The following is a 23,287-nucleotide window of genomic DNA, read 5'->3' as shown; positions in this document are numbered from 1 at the left end:
TGCTGGTCCTTTGATAACACTGATGGTCTGTCTAACACTGATGAGGACTCACCATCTCCTTTCCATCACCAATGTCCTCCTGCTCCAAATTACCCTGCACATAAGGACCAGCAGGCAGCTCGAGGCTGACACCATCCCTGGATGGTGCAGATGAGCAACAGTGCAGGCGGAATATTACCTGAGCAGTCCTGCATGGCCCTTTTATTTTTATCCCACTGGCTTTCTGGTGTGGCAGGGATTTCTGCCCATGGTTTTATGCCTGTCTCCAGGCACAGCAGCATGGACAAAAGTTGTCATGATCTGCCTCAGCTTTTTATTGTCTGGTCTTGAGACTTGCTATATCTGGGCTCTCTCCCAGCTTCTCCTTAGGCTGTTGCTTAGGTCCTTTGATTCAGGTATTCACAGGTCCCCAGGGGCACTGAGGCCTGGGGACAGCAGTGAAACTTGGACTGGCTGGATCTGGATGTGAGTTCTGCTGAGCAAACTCCATGGTGACATCCAGAGAACCCAATACACACCCTTGCTCTCTGCAGCTCCCTCTCCACCAGCAGCATCCACCCTTCTCTCCAGCCACCAGATTTTCTCACTCAAGACTTCATTTTGCTTTAATATGTTTCTCCAGCAGGCATTAGTTAAGCCACTCACTGAAGGCTATTGAAGACATTCCCCAGAGCTGGGACTGCTGAGCATCAAGCAGTGGAAGAGCTTGAGAAGGTTTGTTAGTCCTGGATGACCAGATTCCTGTTTCATATTTGAAATAGATCTGCAGCTGGTTGGTTAACAAAATATTATGCTCAGGATAACTACCTGAACCCCCTCGCCAAGCCAAAGAGTCATAGTAGGGTTCCAGAAAAGCCAATATTAAATCCAGAGACATCAACATTAGTGAAGTAGAACTAAATCATCTCCAGCTGTCTCTGGCTCTTGCCTGGGGCACAGAAATAAGTAGCTCCCTTGAAAAGAAGTAAAGATGAAGGCTGCATTAATGAGGACCATAAGAAAGCTTGTACCTCAGGTCATGTTCTTTATCCAGTTCTGTCATTCAGTCAGTGACAGTTTCTCATCTCCCATCAATGGCCCTCCAGCCCCTCCACCAAAGCCAAATTTCCTCGGTGGTGAGGAGGGGAGGACAGACAGTCCTACTGTTAGAGCACTGGAGACATGAGCTGCTTCAGCTTCCAAAGCTGGCTTGGTGGATGTGACAAGCACAGATCCTTTGAAGCTTATGCTCTTCTTGATTCAATCAGCCGGTTTTAACTGCTAATTACATGTTTAGCACAACCACAGCTCACTGCCAAATGATTCTGTCCTCACTGACCAGCATAATTGAGTGTGAGTCTTGAAATGTGTGGGGAAGAATGACAGGTAAACATTGACCTTTGCTCTCTGCTAAGTGTGGTTTAGAACAGCACCATGTGAGCAAATTAGAAGGCATCCTTAACTTCACCTGGGTACTCAGAAATCTTCACTGTGCTTCTTATAACCAATGTGATCTGAGAGTCTGAGAAGAAACATGCACTGCTGTGACATGTAAGTTCTGCTCTCACATATACCATCCTGATGCCACTATTATTTTTAACTGGCATCTGTAGGTTCTCTGGAAAGCCCTATTTGCCTTATGAATACAAGGAAACACAGCAAAGGTGTCTGTATTTACTGATGCTTCACTTCTGATTAGAGACCTTTTTGCTTTTGTAGAAAGTTTCATGAATCCCAAAGGTCCACCAGGTGCAATGCACTGGGGGAAGAGCTGTATGAGAGGGGGAAGAGCTGTATGAGAGGGGGAAGAGCTGTATGAGAGGCTTTACTTGTGAATGATGACATGAAAAAACCTAGGAGAAGGTTCCTAACCATAATCAGAGGTGCAGGAAGATATAGCTGGTTATAAAAGCACTGCACTGGTGCAGAGCTTTGGTGTACTGTTGGGCAAAGTGGAGATGAGTATAATGAAGCATGGAAAAACATATACCCAGTTGGCTGGGATCGTGGGGTGAGTAATTATCCCTGTGGGAAGATAGCAGGTGGATTAGTTACTGGGCTGCATCTGCAATAAGCAATTAAAGGAAAACATCTGTTTCACATCATCCATTTCTGCTTTTCCAGGATACTCCTCTGGTTTGTCTCCCTGATAGTGCAACCTGGAGACCAGTCATTTCTCTAATGAGGCTGTGCAAACATCATGTGTTCCTCTGTGGAAAGAAGTGGAGATGGCCAGGAGCAACAGGACACAGTAAGTAACATCTGGAAACATCTCCTGACTCTCTTGTTTTATTTTCTATTAGATTCTGCCTTGTTCCAATTCAAAATGAATCTGTTTCCAGTGGCTGGAGAACAGCCCTAAAGGTGCAGCAAACAGATGGAGGAGCCAGCTCTGTTAAGTGACTCATAATATCTCTGCTGCCATCTTGAGTAAGAGGGAAGTCTGAGCATCAGATCAACCTTTAGCTGTTTGATCAAGTGGCTAACAGTGGATTTTGTTAAAGTAGCCAGGCCAAACTGCTATCTGGTGGGCAAAGTGTGTTTGCACCAGGAATGGTTGCCATGTCCAGCAGCATTTCAGAGTATCTGTGCCTGATGCTGAGGGACATTTTGCTAGTGAAAAGTAATAGCGAACAAGATGTGAATGCTGCACTTTGGTTGGGATTTTTTGCTTGTTTGTGGTTTTTGCTTGTTTGTTTGTTTTTCATTTTTCTTTTTTTCTTTCTGTGCTTGCCTCTTGCATTATTGCAAGCATGATTTTTTTCTTGTAATGCTCTGGATGGATTGAATGAATAAATAAATTACAGCCAAAGATTAAGGTACTATCCTGCTAAAACCAAAAAAAGTCTAGTACCAAATCTTGCCTTAAATACAGCAAAACTAGGAAGTTTGAGTATCTGTGAAAGTAACTCTGACCAGCACTTATGCCTTATGTGTTGCTGGATAAATAAGAGCAAGAAAAAGACTTTTCTCTTCTAGTATTTCATTGGTATTTTTATTCAGAATTTTGGCCTGGAGCAGAGTATAATTGGCAAGCAGCTTTTAACTGATGAGGCCACATTGACCTATTTCATCAAGGGACCACAGAATAACAAACCCATGTAATGCTCTAAACATAACTGAATTCAGAAGTGAAGCTTGGGTTTGAGGGCTCCTCCAGGATTTAAAGCTGGTTTCTCCCTTCTCCTGCTGAGCTATCTGGGGAGAAAACCCAAACAAACAGAAGGACAGAGATGAGGTTATACACATGCCAGTGGAAAACACAGTTGTATTACTGAGTGTGTGACTGTGTTATAAAATCATACAATGGTTTGGTCCAAAGGGACCTTTAAAGGCCGTCTATTCCAACCCCCTGCAGCCAACAGGGACATCTCAACTAGATCAGGTTGTTCAGAGCCCCAGACAACCTGATCTGGAATGGTTCCAGGGATGGAACATCTTCATTCAACTTGTGCCAGTGTCTCACCATCTTCAGTGTAAAAAATTTCTTCTTTCTGCCCGGTCTGAATCTGCCTCTTTTAGTTTTAAACCATCACCCTTTGTCCTGTCACAACAGGTCCTGATAAAATATCTGTCCCAATCTTTCTTCTCAGCCCCATAAGTATGGAAAGTCCAAAAGATGATCTCCTTGGAGTCTTCTCTGCTCCAGCTGAAAAACCCCAACTCTCTTAGCCTCTTCTTACAGCATAGGGGTTCCAGCCCTCACATCATTGCTGTGGCTTCCCTCCTACAGGTCCATGTCTTACTGTTCATATGACCTTTGTGAACTAAGTAGATCATATGATGATCTGCAAACCTTTCCTGATTTCTGTGGTGCTCCCTAACACAAGAACTGGTTCAGTGTGACCACTGGTCATGTAAATTGGTACATGACATAAAAATGCATCTCAGATCTGTCCCTGTGAAATGCTGTGAGATTTGCTAAAGGTGTGTTAAAAACTCTGCTTTGAGGGAATTTTGACACTGGGGTAACTCATGAATGAACAAAAAACCAACAAACACAACCAAACAAACACAAAACAAAAGCCCCAAAACAAAACCCCCAAAACAAAACAAACAAACAAAAATCAGATTGTGTCTTTTCACAGAATCACCAAGGCTGGAAGAGACCTCAAAGATCATCAAGTCCAACCTGTCACCCAACACCTCATGAGTAAACCATGGCACCAAGTGCCACGTCCAATCCCCTCTTGAACTCCTCCACGACGGTGACTCCACAGCTCCCTGGGCAGCACATTCCAATGGCTCTCAGTGAAGAACTTTCTCCTCATCTCCAGCCTAAACTTCCCTTGGCGCAGCTTGAGACTGTGTCCTCTTGTTCTGGTGCTGGTTGCCTGGGAGAAGAGGCCAATTTCCAAATAATTCATTTGATGTCATCTACACTTGAAGATGCAGGATTGGTCTAACTGAAGACAGATGTGCAAAATATAGCCTATATGATGGGTATAAGGAAAACACACTTTTCCATGCGAGTGGCAGAGCCCACAGCCACAAATACCTCTCCAGTTTGGTCACCTCAAAAATGCATCCGCAAATATTATTCATCTCAGTGGTCTGCAGAGATTTATCAGGGGGTTATAGCATCCTGAAAACATCTGTGAAATGAGGAGGTTTGTGTGTGCGTGCGCTCGTCACTCAGCAAACAGCCACTTTTACTATAGCCACTCGGCTAAGAGAGCAGCAATTATGAGTAAAATAGTCTGGAAGAGACTCAAGTGTTCAAAAATGGATATTATGGGGAAAATATAACTTGATGTTTACAATCTCTCCAACTTAAAGTCATAAAAAGGGAGCTTTTCAACGTGCCAGTGTGTCTCTTACCACTTTCTTTTTTTGTGTGTGTGTGGGTGAAGCTTTTAGAAAGCAAAATCAGCCTGCATTTGCCCCAAATTACTCCTAAAATAGCTTCATATTTTGCATGAGGAATGCAGAATATATCCACCTATAGATGGATGCAGAACTCCTGAAACTCCAGGAATTGAGTAAGAGGTATTTTGTACTCGATTTTGATGAGCAAGCACTTCTTGGTTTGTGGACACTTGGTCTCTTCTCCCAGGCAATCAGCACCAGAACAAGAGGACACAGTCTCAAAGTGCACCAGGGGAAGTTTAGGCTGGAGGTGAGGAGAAAGTTCTTCACAGAGAGAGTTAGGCATTGGAATGTGCTGCCCAGGGAGGTGGTGGAGTCACCGTCCCTGGAGGTGTTCAAAAAGGTATTGGATGTGGCACTTGAAGCCATGATTTAGTAGTCATGAGGTGTTGGGTGACAGGTTGGATTTGATGATCTTTGAGGTCTTTTCCAACCTTACTGATTCTGTGAATCTATGATACTGTTGAACCACTATGTTAGATCAACTTTCTCTATGCTCATCAAGGCATGTTAGAAAGACACGTCTACTAGAAACAGGGGGGAGGAAAGTAAAGGTCCCCATGGGATGTTTTCTGACAGCTCCTTAGAAGTGATAGCTCCACTGCTGAAAACTGTTGAGGTTGCAAATAGTCACCCCAACCCACACCTGCTTCTCTTTCCCTCACTCACAGAGACTGAAGTACTGTTGATGCTACTCAGAGCTTTGGTCTGTGAAGGAGCCAAAGGATAAGCTACTGAATGGCAACATTGGATTAAACATTTGCTGATGATTCTCATTTTCTCTCTTCAATGTCTAGCTGAGATGGATGTGGTATAATGGCTATGGGTGCACAGTTGTATAACAGAGGCAGGCAGTGATTCCCAGGAACTGCTGGGTTTTCTCATCTGTTTTAAAACCAGATAAAATGTGGGCTGCTCCTGTGCCTGAGCTCTCTAGACTAAGCCATCTTTACCTACTGACTTTCTCATTTTCCCTTTGGACTTATCCCTTTGATGGTATCCATTAAGACTCATAGATATTATCCCCCCAAGCCTCATTAATTTTCACAGGATAACCATTTTGGGTGATCTGTCATTAAAAAAGAGCAATAAACATTTCTTTAGGTTTGTGCCTGTTGCAGCTCTCCAGTCCCCTGTGTAAATGGAAATATTTTCTCCAGAGAACTCAGCGCATCTTGGCTGAAGGTTTTACCTTCTTACCTTGACGCTCCTACAAGATCTTTGTGCAAGAGCTGCAAGAGCAGATGTGCAAAAATGTATTGGATTATTGCAACTAAAGTGGACTTGACCTGGCTCTATTGGAGTCCTATGTCTTCTCTCTTTTCTCAGCTTCTTATATTTGCACTTGGTTTACTTTGAAAGGAGTAATTTTGAGGAATTCCTCCCCTCCCCCCTCTTCAAACTATGAATTCATCTGAAGAATGGCAACATTAGAAAATCTGAGGGGCAAAACCAGAAACTACAATTATCCAGCAAAACACTGCACATTTTCCCTGGTAGGAACTGCTTTCAGCTCCTCCATTTAGCATAACACAGACGACAATTCCCATCATCACAGCCAAAGGGCAACTCATTCTTGATGCTCCTCTGGAATGGAGCCAGATTTTTTGGTTTATTTCATGTGCAAAAAAATTAAATATATAATGTGAAAATACAGGGGAGAATGGCTGACAAGGAGCTTACTACTGGAACAGGTGGATTTTGGTGAAATTTGAATCTTCACAGCATCAAAGCTTAATCTGGATTCCACTCACAAAAGAGAATCAAAGGAATGGGGTAAATGCTTTCAGACTCAGAATTAATGTCAGGAAGAAGTTCTTCATAGAAGGAGAGATTGGCCATTGGAATGGGCTGCCCAGGGAGGTGGTGGAGTCCCCATCACTGGAGGTGTTTAGGAGGAGACTGGATGGGGTGCTTGGTGTTGTGGTTTTGTTGATTAGATAGTGTTGGATGATAGGTTGGACGTGATGATCTCAAAGGTCTCTTCCAACCAGGTTAATTGTACTCTAAGAATTTGTTAGATCCAACCCAAAATCCAAGTTCAGGGTTAATTTCTAGGAATGTAAGACGTTGCATTTTAAGATAGCTGAGCATGTCTTTGATAGGAGATACCATAGAAAGGCTGTTTTATATGACAGAAAAGTGCTTATAAAAGAATAAAGGCATTTCCTAGAATAGAAAGAACAACAGCACCGTAAACCACTCGTCATGCTTTCAGTGTGAAGTGAGAATTTGCACTCCTAACCTCCCACATTGGATCTGGGTCCTGAATAGCATCTCTGTTTTCTCTTCAGCTGAGCTAATGACAGATCTGAAGAAGTGTCAACACTGCAACTGAGACAGCTTGAAGCAGCGGGAATGTCGCTCACAGGGGAGATGGGAGTCACAGCAAAAACACTTTTCAAGGTTGGTTACTCCTGACTAATGGCATGATGTTTTCAGCAAGAAGAGCCAAAACCTTGCCCACAGCCACTCAAGGGCTCCAGATGAGTCCCATGCTTACTCCAAGCAGCAATTGGTGAGGTAATGCTGCTCCCCTCTCCCTGGCTCCTCTCCCACTGCCAGCCCCAGTTCAGAGTATTTGCTTTAGTCAGAGGCCAAGCAATCCAGCTTAATTCTTGATGGTTCTGTGTGTCATTTCCTCTGCTGACAGAGGGATTTAATTTTATATTACTTCATCTTCAAACAAAACCCAACAAACCTACAGGTTGAGTGTAAGTCACCTATGCCCCACTTGTGCTCTGCAATTCATAACTCTGCTTGCTATGCAGTTCATGCCTGGTGCCTAAGGTATCAGTGTTAATCTGAGGATGAATCATACTCTAGACATAGGATGAGAGGAAATTACCTCAAGTTGCACCAGGGGAGGTTTAGGTTGGACATCAGGAAAAATTTCATCCCCAAAAGGCTTTTTGAGCCCTTGAACAGGCTGCCCATGGAAGTGGAGGACTTTGAGACACGACTGAGTGGTTGGACTTGATGATCTTAAAGGTCTTTTCCATCCTAAATGATTCCATGGCATGCCAATTTTTCTTTTACTGATGTTTCCAGTTCAGATATGAAGCCTTAGTCTGAGATGGTGCAAATTAGGACAACTGAGCTGCTCACTCAGGTAGGTGGTGACCTGGAGCAGGTGGTCTTGCTGCAATCTCATATTTCTCTGAGCAGCATAAATCTGGATGAGCATGTGGGGAACATCTCAACCCAGGGGTAATGAACTGGGTGAAGGACTGGAAGGTTGTATACTTTTGGATTGGTTTCATATGTTTTGACTGTCAGGACAACATGGTCCAAAGTGTGCTTTGTGCCTTCTGCTTTCTTTTCACATTGAATGCATTGACAGGTTGGAGGCTTCATGGGATGGATTTGACTAAGGCAAAGCCAAACTCTTGCCATTATTTGTGTCTGGTTTTCCCCTTGTAGGCCAAGCCTGGGAAAGACTCACATGGAAAAGAAGTGGATGCCATCTTTGAAAGAAATAAATGGAAATTGAGCATTTTTCTACCAGAGAGTGAAGCACTGTGAAAAATCTCACCTGTGAAACACACAAGTCTCACCTGTGAAACACACTCACCTGTGAAACACTATCTTCATTGATTTTGGTGAGTGAACTGGAGTTTCAAAAGCATCTTAATGCTTTTGTGAGTTGATGGTGTTAGATATGATCTATTCTGAAAATCTTATCTTTTCAAACAAAATGAGTTGTCCCTCCAAATTTGTTGGGTTTGCTACCTGGGACTTTGCCACAGAAGGTGAAATAAAACTGACTCTGACTTTTGAGATCTCAGCCATATGCCTTGAGCAGAAAGCAAGCTGCTAAGAATCTCAAATTTAAATGAGAACCTAATGCTGTGATTCATGTTTGTAAACAAAGTTAAGGGCCAAGAAGTTTTGCTTCTGTCCTTCATGTACTTTTCAGTTTGTTCATTGCTAAGTATTTTATTCCCCCCACCCCCCTCTTCTTCTTCTGCTTTCAAGCTTCCATTACAAATGAGAAATCATTTTGAAACCAACAAATATTCTTTTCTCCAAAAAAAAGGTATTTAAGTTTATTATCATAGTATCAGTCAGGGTTGGAAGGGACCACAAGGATCATCTAGTCCCAACCCCCCTGCCATGGGCAGGGACACCCCACACTAGATCAGGCTGGACAGAGCCTCATCCAGCTTGGTCTTAAACACCTCCAGGGACTGGGGCCTCAACCACCTCCCTGGACAACCCATTCCAGGGCTTCACCACTCTCATGGTGAAGAACTTCCTCCTCACATCCAGCCTGAATCTCCCCACCTCCAGCTTCATTCTGGAGGAGGTCCTTCAAAACCAGACAATCTTCTGATTCCCTGTCAGTCAGACATACCAACACTGAGTCTCACTGAGCCAACAGTTAACAGTGCTTCTGTTGCTGGTGATGTAACCTGCACTCCAAAACCTAGTGCTTCTATAACTGAGCTGGCAATGGCAACACCCCAAACAGATGACAAAATGTGTTTATTAAGTGTTGATCTGTGATCTCTTTCAGGAAAGGAAAAGAAACAAGGAGTCCTCTGAGATATCCCCAAGGAATACCCACTGATAGAGGTATTTGTTGACGTGAGTTTCAGAAGTATTGCAGGCATTTCCTCCTCCTGAGAACTTCTGCTTATGGCAAACAAAGAAGAGAAATTCAAACCAGTGCATGCAGGCGCATCAGGTGTTTGCTATGAGACATTTGCCAGCAAGAAAGAGGTTTGCAAAGGGCATCAGACTCCAGGAGAGACCCCATGTAGACTGGGAAAGGAGGTTTAACTCAGATTTTACCCAGGTGTCCAAAAAAAAATGGGGATTTATTTCTAAACCACCAGTGGCTGCATGAAGATATCTTTGCAAGTGCAGTTGTTGCTCCCAGTGGGAGCTCCCGTTTTTCAACAGGTCTGAAATTCAGGCTGTTGCCTTTTTAGCAGCCTAAATGAGCACTTAGCACTTCTGAAATGCTGGCCTTGGCCAAAAGCACTGCAGCCAAGAATGAAAGTTATATGAACTCGGAAAGAACAAGGTAGCACGTTAGCCTTTGGTTATCAGAAGAATGTGAAACATCTTAGATTTCTTCTCCAGTTCAGTTCTCCTCTGTGCTGAACAGTCAGTACACCAGTGAAATAACTGGGAATTTCGTGACGCAGCCAGCCTGAAGTCATTGCTGGCAGTGGGGTCTTTGTGTGATTTGTGCCTGACAGTTTGTAAAGACCAGAATCCATCATTCCAACCTGATGGAAAAGAAAGTTTTTAGTGGCTTGTGGTTTGGTTGGTTTGGTTGGGTTTTGTGTGTGTGTGTGGTTTGTGTGTGTGTGTATAAATATATATATATGTATATATTTTTTCATTGTTGTTGTTTGTAAACCATATTCATTTTTTTTTCAGCTTAATGATTGCAGCTTGCTTAAGTTTCTATTTTTTTTCCCAAAAGGTTGCTGTGGAAGATTGCATCTAATTCATCTAAAAGCAAAATGAGCAAATGCTACATGAATGTGTTTGGCAGCAGTAAAGAAAATAGCTTGGTCTGGAGAGAAATTAGGTGAAAGTCCTGATCCTCGTGTCTTTTGCTTTTCTCCTCTCCATCCTTCTTTCTGATAGGTGATGTTATCCCATGCCCATCAAGTCATTGTCCCTTATGTCATGTCCACCATGGGACTTGAAGAAGGCTGTATGGTTACTGCTGTCCTGTTGGAGATGCTGCCAAATCATCCTGAAGAAAAGCCTATGTCCTTACTCAGACTTTATTCATCACCTCAGGGTGTGACTCAAGAGTAATGCAGAAATTGGGTAAGTCTAAACAACCCCAGATTTGATGGCTTTGGACTCTAAAGGATCTCTGCTATGCCTGGAGGTCTTTGAGGCACAGTTAGTGATGGCTTTGTTTCCAACAGGGAATGAAACAAGAGCTAATGTCAAACTGCCACCAAGCCAAACCCAAGATGTGTTGAGGGTTTTGGGTAACTCTTTTTTTGGGATACATGTTGTTTCTTGGTCAGTTGCTATTAACCTTAAAGGGAATGGTGTTAGATAGGGATGAAGGGACCTCTTGGAAACTGTAGAGAAACAAGCAGGGAGTAACATCTCATTTCACTTTCCTTGTTCACACAGCTCTTTCATAGTACTGGAAGAAATAAACTGTTCAGCTTTGACATCACTACTGAATGTGTCTCTGTTGAGTTCACATCTACTCAGAAAGGGGATGGCCTGGAACCAATGTGGCTGTGCCCAACACCATAGGATGCTGAATGACCTCCATGGTGAGTCCTGCAACCTTCAGCTTAGGCTGCCATGACACTGACCCTCCTAATGGACACCTGCATGACTGTCCTGTTTTTCAGACATGCAGTGAGTTTGAAACACAGCAGATAAGTGGCCTGATGCTTCTGGGAAAAAATAGAAAGACACAACTCAAGAAAGATCTTAAACTGTCTTTATTTTGTGCATAATCACTACACAGGCAACATGTTTTTAGGAGATACAGCTGGAAGAGCAAGCAGCTCCTCACTCTACTGTGAAATATCATCACAAATATCATTCAGTGAGATATATATATATATATATACACACTCCATATGAAATTGCACACAAGAAAAGAGGGAACTGATTTATTAGACATCTGGTCTAGATAAATCTGTCATGTCTGCCATTGTAATTATATGGTAATGATATGATTTCACACTGCTTGTAATCTCAGAAGCATACTGTTTCTAATTATACATTACCCAGAAAAAAAAGGCTCTTCTGGCTTCTGTCTTCCAATTACTGTTTTTACCCAGACACCTTCTCTCTAAATAGGTAAATTTATGGCTGCCATTGTTTGTGGTACCTGAGAACCACCTGAATATTGTTGGATTTATGCTCACTAGTCCCTGCAAGTTCAGCAAAGAGTATAATTATTGCTGCACTTCAGATGGAGAACAATCTTCAAAACGGTGGCAGGGCTTTAAATTTGGCTTCTAAGAATAAAAGGAGGAAAGGTTGGTGCCAAAAATACAGTTATTGGCTTAAGTTTGCCTCATCATTTTGCATAGCAACAAGTCTTTTGTTAGGTTTTGGTGTCTCAGAGATCTTTCCCCATATGCAGCATAGAATTTCTTTCCTTTAAAACCACCCTCCAGAGATTGATGTGCAGCTGCCATAGCTTGCAAACATCTTCTCTCACCACTTACCTTGCCAAAGAAATGTTGCTTCTGGTGGCTTGCTCACAGTACTTTGTGTTCTCTCTTAATTAATCAGAGCTCTTATCTTTTCCACACTTAGTCTTGTCTAACATGCATTCCCAAATCATCCCAATTTTATTTCTAGGAAAAAAAAAGTGTGCTGTCTTTTTGAGACCATGTGCTTTTTCAGAGCCTGCCATCTCTCTTCTCTGCACTATGCATCAGAAACCATACTGATTCATTCCCAGAGAACCATCTTTGAACATTCATTCTATTTTTATTAAATATAACTCATTTTTCCCCCTTCTTTCTCCTCTTTCCCCTGCACCCTCCAGCTATTCCCAGCCTAGTTGAGTCAAAAAAAGGAAGAAATGGAAAAAAGAGTTTTATGCCCATGTGAAGGAGGACTGACATTGTCAAGAATTAAGGCTGGGTCAGCCACATACAAATGAGAGACTCTCTCTGTTAATCCTTCTCCTTTCCAAAAGGGAAAAGAAAGGGAATAAGGGAGGGAGACTGAAGGTCTGGGAAAGAAACTAAACCAGCTTTAATGAAAATAATAACAACAAATTGAAATAGAAACAAACAGATAAAACCCAATGCTGTACCCAATGATGTCACTGTCACCACTGATGCTGGGGGCAGGCACTGTGTCCCAGACTGGACTCAGCAGCAGATGGGAATAGGATTCAGGATCTGGATTCTGGAACACATGGATCAGGATCAAAGGCAGAATGGACAGAGTCTTCCTCAGATATTGGCCATTGAAGAAGAGGCTTGACCCTGGTTATCCTTCCACTTTATACTGAATGTGATGTAGATGGAATGTAATCCCTTGTTGGTCAGTTTAGGGTCACTGGTTCTGTCTGTTCCTCCCCACAGGTTGACCTCAATATGGTACACAAGATTCAGCAGTGACCTTCTTCTGCACAGGAGCAAGTCTAAGCAGGAGCTTTTCATACATCAAAGGGAGGTTTCCAAGGGCAGATTTTTGTCTAACATTTGCTTGGGATCAGCTCAAGAGAGATCTCTCCCTACCTCCCTAACTGTTCTGCTCTATCAGGTTAAATCACAAGGAAATGAAGAAAGAGATTTTTGGTTCTTGACTGGGACAAGTATCCACTTCATTGTGATAATGAACAGGGTTGAGCAGATATGAAGACACCTCAAAGTGAAACCAATTTCTTCTGATGTTAGTGAAACTCAGTTCCAGCTTTGAACAGATTGCAGTAGAATTGCATCAGTGACTCAGAAAGTGGCATAAAAAAGCAGGGAGAGGACAAAGGAGAAACTGCTCAACCCTCAGCAAAGTTTCAGTACTCTTCAGGGCTGCTTTTGTGCTGGAGTGGTTTGGAACATGGCACTGACATCTGTTTGAAATGAATAGAAATGCCACATAGTATCGCTCCAATACCACCTTCCATAACAAGTCAGTCCTGATTGCCATTATGGATAAGATGTTGAAATCTGGTCCTGAACTATGAAATTTTCTCTATAACCTTTTTTTTTTCCTCCCAGAAATTCATTCCAGAATGTCCTTGTGCACTGCCCAGATTTCTTTGGAAATCAGTCTTAACCCTCACTTGGGACAGAGAGATTGAGAGTACCAAGGGACCTCGAGAATCAACAATATCTGGGCAGGAGCTCAGATTTCTTCTCTCTGGACCACAACTGCCCAAAATCAGGGTGAAAACTCATATGGTTATTTTAAGGGTGAGAACCTATACCAATAAGAAACCCCTAGAAGTGTAGAAAGTGACACAACTCTGAGCTGCTACAGTAGCAGAGTGCTGAGACTCAGGCAGGATTATGCCTATGGCTCAGGTCAAAAAGAAAAAATGTGTCAGATTAATGGGCATAATCAGGACTGGCATTGAGTAAGAGCAACTAATCAGATGCTAACTTAGCTGATGCTGGCATTACTGAAAGCCTGAGGGCACAGTCCAAGGATAAAAACATAATGTCTTATCTAACCAAGGAGTCATTTGTGCACCACTAGTTACAACACGTCCTTAAAAAAAGGAAAGAAGGAAAGAAAAAAATAATATCTGTGGCACATGAAATCATTTTATGCCCCAGAAATGATAAGAAAAGCAAGTGAGGTGTTCCTGTACCAAATCTTTCTAGGGGAAAAGCCTCTCAAGACTTAACCCATTGCACTGCCCGCTCTAAGCCTCCAGTAAATGGAAAAATCCATTAAAAAACAAAAAAGAAGTGGTGGAATGGGGATGAGCTCGAAGTGAGTCTATCTAGGACATTTCAAACCTCAGGTTTGGCATCTTTCTTGCTATTTGGAGCTTGCTAGGATACATGGAGCCTCCCTACTCCTCGGTTCAGTGAGAGTTCAGGCAGTCTGGCAATCCTCTTCTTTTGGCCAAGGATCCTTTTCTGGCAATGCATCTCCCTATTTCTCAAGACTCTTCTTTTCCTCCAGATTCAACAGGATGTTGAACTGGACCTGACAGAACAGCTCATGGAAAGGAAAGGCCCTCTGACACAAAAGAACGTCACTGGAAGGGGAACTGTAATGTCAGGGAAGGTGTCTGGAAGATGAAACCAGGAGTAAACCAAGCGCCGCAAGCCATATCACTTTCCAGTCTTCTGCAGCACAGCTCTCGAGTCTTAACAAGGAAAGAACTTCTGAGCAAAAATCAGTGCGTTAAAAACCAACCACAGGCCTGTGGGGAAAACCTGGAATTGTATTTTCATAATACAGGCTCTTCCCAGAAAAGCCAGGCGTGGGTCAACGTGAAATGCAACACCACACATCGGCAAGGGAGCCTGCCCGCTTCCTTCCAGCCTTTTCCATTTTCATCATTTGCCATCCTTTGAAACCTTCTGCCCTAACAACTCGCAGCCATTACTGAGCTCTTTCTCAGTGGGAGCCCTGGCAGATTGGGGCTGCCTGGAGTCACAGAATCATAGAATTGTTTCAGTTGGAAGAGACCACTAAAATCATTGAGACAAACCATCAACTTAAGAACACCGTGCCCACTAAACCATGTCCTGAAGTGCCATGAGTCAGAAGAGAGAAGATAGAGGTGACCGGGACAGTGGGTAGTACTTAGGAGAAGTCATCTCCCTTCTGCCATGAGGATGGATGTAATGAAGCCTCATTTTCTTCTTGCAGTAGCGATCCAGTGTGCAGCGCTCTTGGTGTCTGATGGCAATGCCTGAGGTTCTCAGTGGTGCCCTGTCTTGGTAGTCTTCATCCAGTGGTGACGCTGACTCTTCATCTTCACCTTCTTCAATTGTCTTTGCCCAAGGGCTGGCAGCTGAGCAAGAGGGCATCAGCAAGAGCGTTATTTTGCATGACCACTGCTTTGCCCCGGAAGAGCAGCACATGTGTGTGAAGATCTCTTCGCAGCCCTTTTCAAAATGTTTGCTCAGGAGCAGCCATAAAGCAGGCTGTATTGACCCCAAGATGCAGTCCAAGGCGCTGGAGTCTAGGCCTTATCTACATCATATTATCAGGACCGAGAGAGCGCAGATGCACCCCGGGAAGGGAGGGGACAACGTGCGAGAGGGAACGGCTTCATCCCTTCTCTCCTGGCACGGGGAGGGGACTGCGGGCAGAGCTGGGTAATGATTTGTCATCGCAAGGGCTGGGGTGTCTCTCTTTGTGGAGGAAACCTTGGCCGTGATTGACAGCAGGGCTGTTTTTTTTGCCACTTCCCTTGCCGTTGACAAGTAATAATGAAGCTTTGTCAGCCCATCATGGACATGGATATGCCAGATTATGTCGACTCCTTGGATTCCTCTTACACTATGCTGGAATTTGACAACCTTCGGGTGCTCCCCAACACCACGGGTGAGATTTCTGTTTGTTTCCTCTTGAACAACCTCCATTACCTTTGTTAGATAGCTGAACACCTAGGAAAGGCACAGAGGAGGTGCAGGGCAAAGGGTGGAAGGGATAATATTTAAGCAGCTGACCTGTCAAATGTGTGTTGCTACTGCAGTTCTGTTTGGGCTGAAATGGAACCTTTTCACCTCCCGATCCTTGTCTGAGTTGTTCTTTCCCTTAGTGGGTTGATCCTCATGTCCTGAAGAGCCCACAAGGTATTGCAAAGGTTGGTAGAGCTCTTCATGGCAGGCCAGAGTTTCATCCCCTGGTATGACTTAAGAGAGGAGTTATTACCAATATTTCTTCCTTAAACTGTGTGTTTCATCCCATATATATGACTTAAGTTCCTATTTATTCCTTGGACAAAAACAAGGTCTCAGATGACATTTGTGTATTACTCAGAAAATACACCATGTGCCTAATTTGACTTGTTCCAAGGTAGTTAGATTGAGAAAAAAGACCCAAATTGTTACTTCTCTTATTTTTAGTTTCATTTTTTTGGCTACCTAAATGGTCTAAGAGCCTTTGCAGCACACAAAGAACTTGGCTGCGATGTTTGAGTGCTTACATGCAAAGACTTCCGTGTTGCTCACAGGAATAAAGCGTCATCGTGTGATGTTTAGGCTTTGGGTAGGCAAAAGCACTCTGTCATAAAGTGAATGCTATTGTGTGAAACTAACTGTTCCCTGAGGGAAAAAAAAAAGGGCATCCTAGGCATACAGCATGAAACCAGTCATGTAACCAAATAGGGTTCCAATGCTAGCAATGCCTTTGGAGAGCTTTGGCAGCTTTTCATTTAATTTAAGGAGCTTAGTGAAATTAAGATGGGATTTTCATGGTCTCACGTTTGCTCCTTAGTTGGCTCGTCAAAAGAAATCAGAGTTTCAGCAGGGCCATCATCTACAATACAAAGTGATTAGACTTATTATTGTGGGACATGGAAGGACGTCAGGAGACAAGTAAAGTTAAAAGGCTCAAAGAGATTCAAGCTTAAAGTTGACTTCAGGAAAAACTGCCTTCCTCCAAACAAAGGCTTCCCAACACGTTTCTCTTTTGCCAGCTCCAGATATACTGGATCTTACTCTTACAGGAAGGTTTCCTTCTGCCATCCTACTCCAGAAATGTTTTTTAACACAGATGTTCCTCTTTGTCACTTGCTGCTGAACACCAAGATAACGTTTTACTTTCTGGAGTGGCACAGTTTTCCTCAAGACTCAGTGTAACTTGGTGAATTAACTGCCAACCCCTCTCTGGGGCTCTCTGTTGTTTCATGCAGTGGAACTGACAGGTTGAGCTCTTTCTGAAGTTTATCTGGATCGGTGTTGTGTTATTTGTCTAGCTGTTAATGAGTAACTGGCTCTCTCAGGAACTAGCTGTTTTGAAATTAGCTTGTTTGTCTTGGGTAAGTGTCCTCTTCTATGGTTTGTAAAAATAACTTCAAAAAAACAACCTGAAACGTCCACGCGTTGGGCATGTATCGCTAACCAGATGAGTTCAGTTCCCATAGGCGTCTCCTAAGAGTTCACAAAGGTACTCTGCAGTTCCAGAAGTATTTTAATAGTTGTTAGAATCAGTAAAAAAAATAAATATCATTTTAATTATTCTTAAAAGCACACTGGATTGCTTTAAGCTGGATCTATCCCATTGTGCAAGATTCAGCAGCACGGTTTTCCTCATTAAATCCAGTGACAGTTTTGCCCTCTCTAAACAGGAGCAGCAAAGGAGGCAAGTTTTATTTTAACAGACTCAGGGCTGCTTTGTAAATTCTCAACAATTTTAAACCTGAAAATTAGATTTTTGGGGTTTTTTTTGTCAAATGGGGGCATGCGTTTTTGAAGCCAACTCTTTCCTTCTTTGGAAGATTATTTAATCAGCATTTTGGGTTGGTTGACGATGTGGAGCACTCCTGGTGCTCAGCTTTCTGCTTCAGGCGGCTGCTATTGTCTTGAGGCTTGCCTAGATACACATTTTGGTGTTTCCACCTTCATGTAGCCCATAACTTTCCAAATATTTGGAAACTAATTCAAAATAATGAATAGAATCCATTATGGCAGTGGAGGAAGAGGATTAAAGAATTGCCTGGTTTAAACAGAAAGAGCAGCAAAAGGAAATGACAAAAAAAATACAAAATCAAGGCCAATCCTGCCTTTCCTTTATGAAATATGCTCTGTAGCTGCAGCAATTGTCCCATTCTGCACAAACTCATTTCCTTTACCTTGGCTGGCATTATAAAGCCTATTCTCACTTGGTTTTTATGTGCTGTTAATACTCATCTCCTCACGCTCTTGGCAGAGTTTTCGTTTCACTTAAAATAGGAATCATTGCTGAAACATCGGGCTGATTCTCTAGCTGAGCGTTGAAGACCACTTCATCCCATGGTGGTGTTTGTTCTCCCATCTCAGTGCTCAACAATGATGCTGGCATGAGACTGGCAAAACAGCAGCCCAGCTGCACTCTGACCCAATTCAGACCATGAAAAAGCCGTCAAAGATATTTTGAGACTGTTTGATCACCCCTCAAGCTTCTCATGCTTGGGAGGAGCTCTGGTCTTCCTGGCTGGCCTCTTTGTCATTGTTACTGCAGTATTTGGGAGGACTGAATTAAAGCTATGTTTTCTATCTCAAAAACTCCCCCTCTATTTGCTGAAAGCTGATACAGGAAGCAGCTGACCTGCACATTATCTGAGCTTCAGTGCTAGCCCCCATCCAGCCGTACATTTGTATGCAGAGGTTTCACAATGCTGGCTTTGGCCACCAAGTTAACTTGTGTACATGTCCCAAAACCTGCACTTATCATCTCTGCTGGATGTGTTCCTGGGTGATTTGCTCTAGGTGATTCTGCTATAGATGAGCAGCTGGACTAGATGGTCTTCAGAAGTCTTTTCCAACCATCACCATTCTGTGATCTCTTTTCATTCTAGCCCAGCACATCTAATTTGGGAATTTGTTAGCTACAAATTGCATGCATCCAGACTGGCTTGGATTTCTGTGTAGACAAAAGCAAAAGCCATTCTGGAAGGTATTGCAAAGTGATTGTCTTATACAATATGCATCCAAAAGAGATGTAGCTAGGAAAGTAACTGAAAGAAGCAACAGCAAAGAGGTCTGCAGTGGTCAGGTATTGTGTAGATCTCCAGCTCTGACTGGAAACCAGGTAGCATTCCCCAGCAGCATCCTCACTAAGACCATCCTCACTGTCATTTCTTATGATTGTAAAACTTGAACTCTTTCAGCCAGGTTAGGTCATGACTTACATATAGAAACAGTGGGCAAAACAAATCTGTATGCATTTCAGTTGTGAGCTTGCTTGCCCCCAAAGGTGATGAAGCCACTGGGGATACTCTCCTCAGCATTAGGTAGGCTGTAGTTCCCACTTTGCACACTGCTTACGTATAATTCACCAAAGATGGCTGAAACTTCCTGACACTGAATGTCCAGGATAGCCCTAGCAAGAAGTCTGGCCCCAACCATAGTTCTTCAGCTTAGCCTGCAACCCACACCAGGTAAAGATGAATTGTAGTCTCTTATTGAAATATCATCATCTACATCTCTCTGGGATAGTGGCAAAACTTAGGAACTGTTCTGTTATACCACAGTGATGAGCATCTATAACCAATACATGTCTCTGAGCATCTCTCTCCAGGGAATTGAGGACATTTGTCAGCTGTAATTGTTGTGAGTCAGCTGGACTCTGACCAGATCCATCCTAGCAGCCTTCAAGCACTATCTCAGTGCAGGATTGAGCTCCAGGTAGCAACCCCTCTAGAGAGGCACAACTTGTTAAACACAGCTCTAAGCAGGTTACCATCCTGTGTCAGACAGAGCTGAAGGAAATGGAGAAATGGTCCACGGCTTTCAGCTGATTTCACAGGCTGGTGGGGATCCTGGTTTTCCTCTGCCTTTCCTAGCAATGACCAACCCAGGGAAAACAGAGGTTCCACAAGTACTGGGTAGATTTGAAAACCACGTTGAGCCACTCTGCTCGTACATGTGGTATCAGTTGTGCCTTTGCTTTTCTCTGAGCTAATTCTCATTTGGAACTCATCATGAGCTGGTGACAGGATTTTCTAATTAAAATGTATCATCATAATTAACATGTGCACGTTGGCCTAGGGCTTTTCTTGACTATTAATTTTTTTTAAACATTTCTGTTCATGTTTAATCAAGCTGAAAAGGACACGTGGCTACCTGATAGAGACTCAACTTCTAGCTATATATGTGCCCTACTAAAGAGCCACCTAACTCAGCTGTAGCCCATGAACTTATCTGTGTTTTCATGGGTGTAAGTGGAGCCAAAATTTGGGTTGCTAGCTCCCATGGGACATCACATGCTCAGCCCTGATGGGCCTTCCTCCAGCACTTGGTTTAAGGCCAGATGATTAATTTCTTCCTTACATCAGCAAGCAGCTCCTCACGTGTCCTACTCAGATAAGGGAATATAGTCTCCTCTGGTGACTAAATGTTTTCCAACATCAGGAACATTTTACAGTGTGGACCCAACCAAAAGGTGAAGGGTCTATTGGAGACCCAAACTGTGTGACCCCCATCTTGATTCCACTGAAATCAGTAGAAAAAAACATGAGTGGAGTGAAGAGAGAATTTGCCTTCTTATCTTAATTTTGGTGATGTAATTTTTGTTAATGAAATCCAGCAGACATTTGTTTATGGTCATATGTTCCTTCAAAAAAAAACAAAGGTGGAGCAACAGATGCTTGAATGTTTAGCAGTACAGTCACTCTCAAAGGAATATTCCACTACAGCTCACTTAATACTGAGTTATCAAGCTAAACAAAATGAAGAATCAGTGTAAAAAGACCCATTGAGACCAATGTAAATTACCATTAAGCACCTCTGAATCAGACTGCCTTCCCAAAGGGCCCAGGACTCTGACAAATGTCAGAGCTGGGAGCATCTTACATGGATTTTGGGAGCAGGTAAACCCTAATTACGGTCATTATGACCTAAAAATGATGTTGATGTTGTCATTTTTTCTTGTCACGTTGCTCCCCTCTTGCTACAACCTATTTATTTCTCCATCCATCTCTCAGAAGGTGAAATTCAGATCAAAAGGTGGTTTTGAGGGGGGGGAGAAAGGAAGTCTGACCTTTGCATTTGTGAAGACTTAGCTAAAAATATCTTACCCTTAGCTAAAAAACTTGGCAGTTTTTGAAAACCTAAAGGTTTATTCCCTGGTTTTTTGGCTTTTTATTCCAATTTTCATTGCACAGCAAATATTTTCACTATAAATTTTTGATGTGTATTCACATACAAAAATAGCCTCCTCTCTCTCTCTGTGTATACCCATGTCATGCATGGATTGCCCAAAGCTATTTTTATGCATCATGCAATAGGAAACTTTCTCTGGAGTGTCCACCTCAGGTGCCAATTCCTCCCCTTTCAGTAATTTTCTCAGAGACTTGTCACTGCTCAACATGACAGCAGCTGAGCTTTTCTCTTGTCTCTTCTTTGAGGCAGCATGTCTCTCTGCCCAAAGCCTTTCCTGGGGTCACTGTAGCATGAGATCAACCCCCCACCCCACCCACCCAGAGCAAAGAACTTGCTCCCAGAGGTGTGATAAATTAATAAAACTGTCCTGCAGTGAGTTCCCCAGGTCAGGACAGACTCCACAAGCATTCCTCCTCTCAGTGAGATGTAAACACTGTCATCTGTGTCTTCTCAACTGTCTCCTTCCTTTTTTTTTTTCCCTTCCCTGTTTTCCTTCCCCAAGTGGTGCCTCAAATTAGGAGGATTAAGAGGGCAGCTAGTCTGGTGGTTAAGGCCAAGGGAGAAGTTGAAAGGGGAGTTTGCAGCAGTGTATACACAGGCCAGGCAGGGGCAGAGCTATTCCTGCCCCAAATGAGTGGGTGCAAAGAGAGGACATGACAGAGGGCATTCATATGACCTAACTTAAGCTCCTTAATTTAGAAAGTTGATCTTCCTGCACCCCTCTACTGCTTTTCAGCTGAGCCTCTTCAGAGGGCAATTCAGAGCAGGAACCAGACCTAGGAGAACTAAAGTGACCTCTGTGGAAGCTGCTGTCTGTCTTACAGCTGCAGAGGAGCTCTCAAGGGCAGCTTTTATCTCCAGCACCTCTGCTATGTGCATGAAGCAGTTCATCCTTCTTGCCTCTTCTGTCCCTTCTCTGCTCTCTACTTATTCAAGTTAATGATTCTCTTTCCACTGTCTGCCGTGAGCACCAGCTTTGAACAATGTCATTCAGAAGTCTAGGTGGGGAGGTGGTTCCCCATCCCTCAGAGGCATATATGTCACACACAGGCAAAGTTTCTCAGCATCTGTCAAGAAAAGTAGTAGCAATTGTTAAATTCTCATGAGGATGTTGAGTTATGGAGCTTGAAACCTCTCTGTTCTCTGAAGCAAAGGAGAACACCAATATCAGAAGCAACTGAGTTACTCTCTTTGACGTTCAGAAGAGCTTGACCATCAGTCTGGAGGCTTTACTAGAAGCAGGTACTGCATGTGCACACCTGTGGGGCTGGGGCAGTTTGTGCTTTACCCTTACAAAAAAACAACTTGCTGTCAGCTGGATTTGGTTTCCATCACAGAGTTCTAATGACCTTTGCTCTGTGCCTACAGAGGGCATCACAACTGAGTCAGCAAACACCAACCTGCTCACCAACGGCGTCAGCTCCCTCTGCTCCATCTGTGGGGACCGGGCTACGGGCAAGCACTACGGAGCATCCAGCTGCGATGGCTGCAAAGGCTTCTTCAGGAGGAGTGTTCGCAAGAACCATGTCTATTCCTGCAGGTATCAGCCCCTTCTGCAATAAGTAAATCCAATTCATTGACGCTGTACATAATTGGAGGTGAGGATCAGGCTGTACAACAGGACCCCTGCCCCAAATTCCAAATTGCTATGCTATGAATGCTGACAGGCAACCAGCACCAGAACAAGAGGACACAGTCTCAAGCTGCACCAGGGGAAGTTTAGGCTTGAGGTGAGGAGAAAGTTCTTCACAGAGAGTGTTGTTAGCTGTTGGAATGGGCTGCCCAGGGAGGTGGTGGAGTCACCATCCCTAGAGGTGTTCAAGAGGGGACTGGACATGGCACTTGGCACCATGGTTTAGTAGTCATGAGGTGTTGGGTGGCAGGTTGGACTTGATGATCCTTGAGGTCTCTTCCAACCTTATTGATTCTATGAATCTATGAACAGTAATATTCCAGTTTAGTTTATGACCAAGGAGTAAATTAAGTCCTATCTCTGAAGTCCTGTCTCATGTTAGAATAAACCTTTATTAGAATAAACCAAACCAGGTTGGAAGAGACCTTCAAGATCATCGTGTCCAACCCATCAACCAATCCAACCCACCCAAACAGCTAACCCATGTGTGACCCTGACAACTTTTGTGGAACCAAGCAATCCATTTGGTGAGTTCACTGTCACTGCTTTCCCCACAGTATAAATC

At 43.4% G+C, this 23,287-nt stretch overlaps 1 protein-coding gene across 2 annotated transcripts in view; it reads left to right on the top strand.

The window, feature by feature from the left end:
* Window positions 1-15,593: 15,593 nt before the first annotated feature.
* The window catches only part of LOC137447371 (hepatocyte nuclear factor 4-beta-like), a 28,464-nt gene continuing 20,770 nt past the window's right edge, over window positions 15,594-23,287 (top strand). For both annotated transcript variants that reach the window (XM_068150836.1, XM_068150835.1), the window contains exons 1-2: window positions 15,594-15,828; window positions 22,458-22,629. In XM_068150836.1, the coding sequence (XP_068006937.1) occupies window positions 15,714-15,828; window positions 22,458-22,629 (287 nt within the window). In that variant the 5' untranslated portion in view covers window positions 15,594-15,713. The remainder of the gene's footprint in view (window positions 15,829-22,457; window positions 22,630-23,287) is intronic.

This window comes from Melanerpes formicivorus, unplaced genomic scaffold (genome assembly GCF_026170545.1).
Source record: "Melanerpes formicivorus ecotype bairdi unplaced genomic scaffold, bMelFor1.0.p_v2 SCAF_20, whole genome shotgun sequence".
In the NCBI taxonomy this organism is placed as follows: Eukaryota; Metazoa; Chordata; class Aves; order Piciformes; family Picidae; genus Melanerpes; species Melanerpes formicivorus.
The sequence above is the reverse complement of the archived record's forward strand: the minus strand, read 5'-3'. Positions and strand labels throughout refer to the sequence as shown.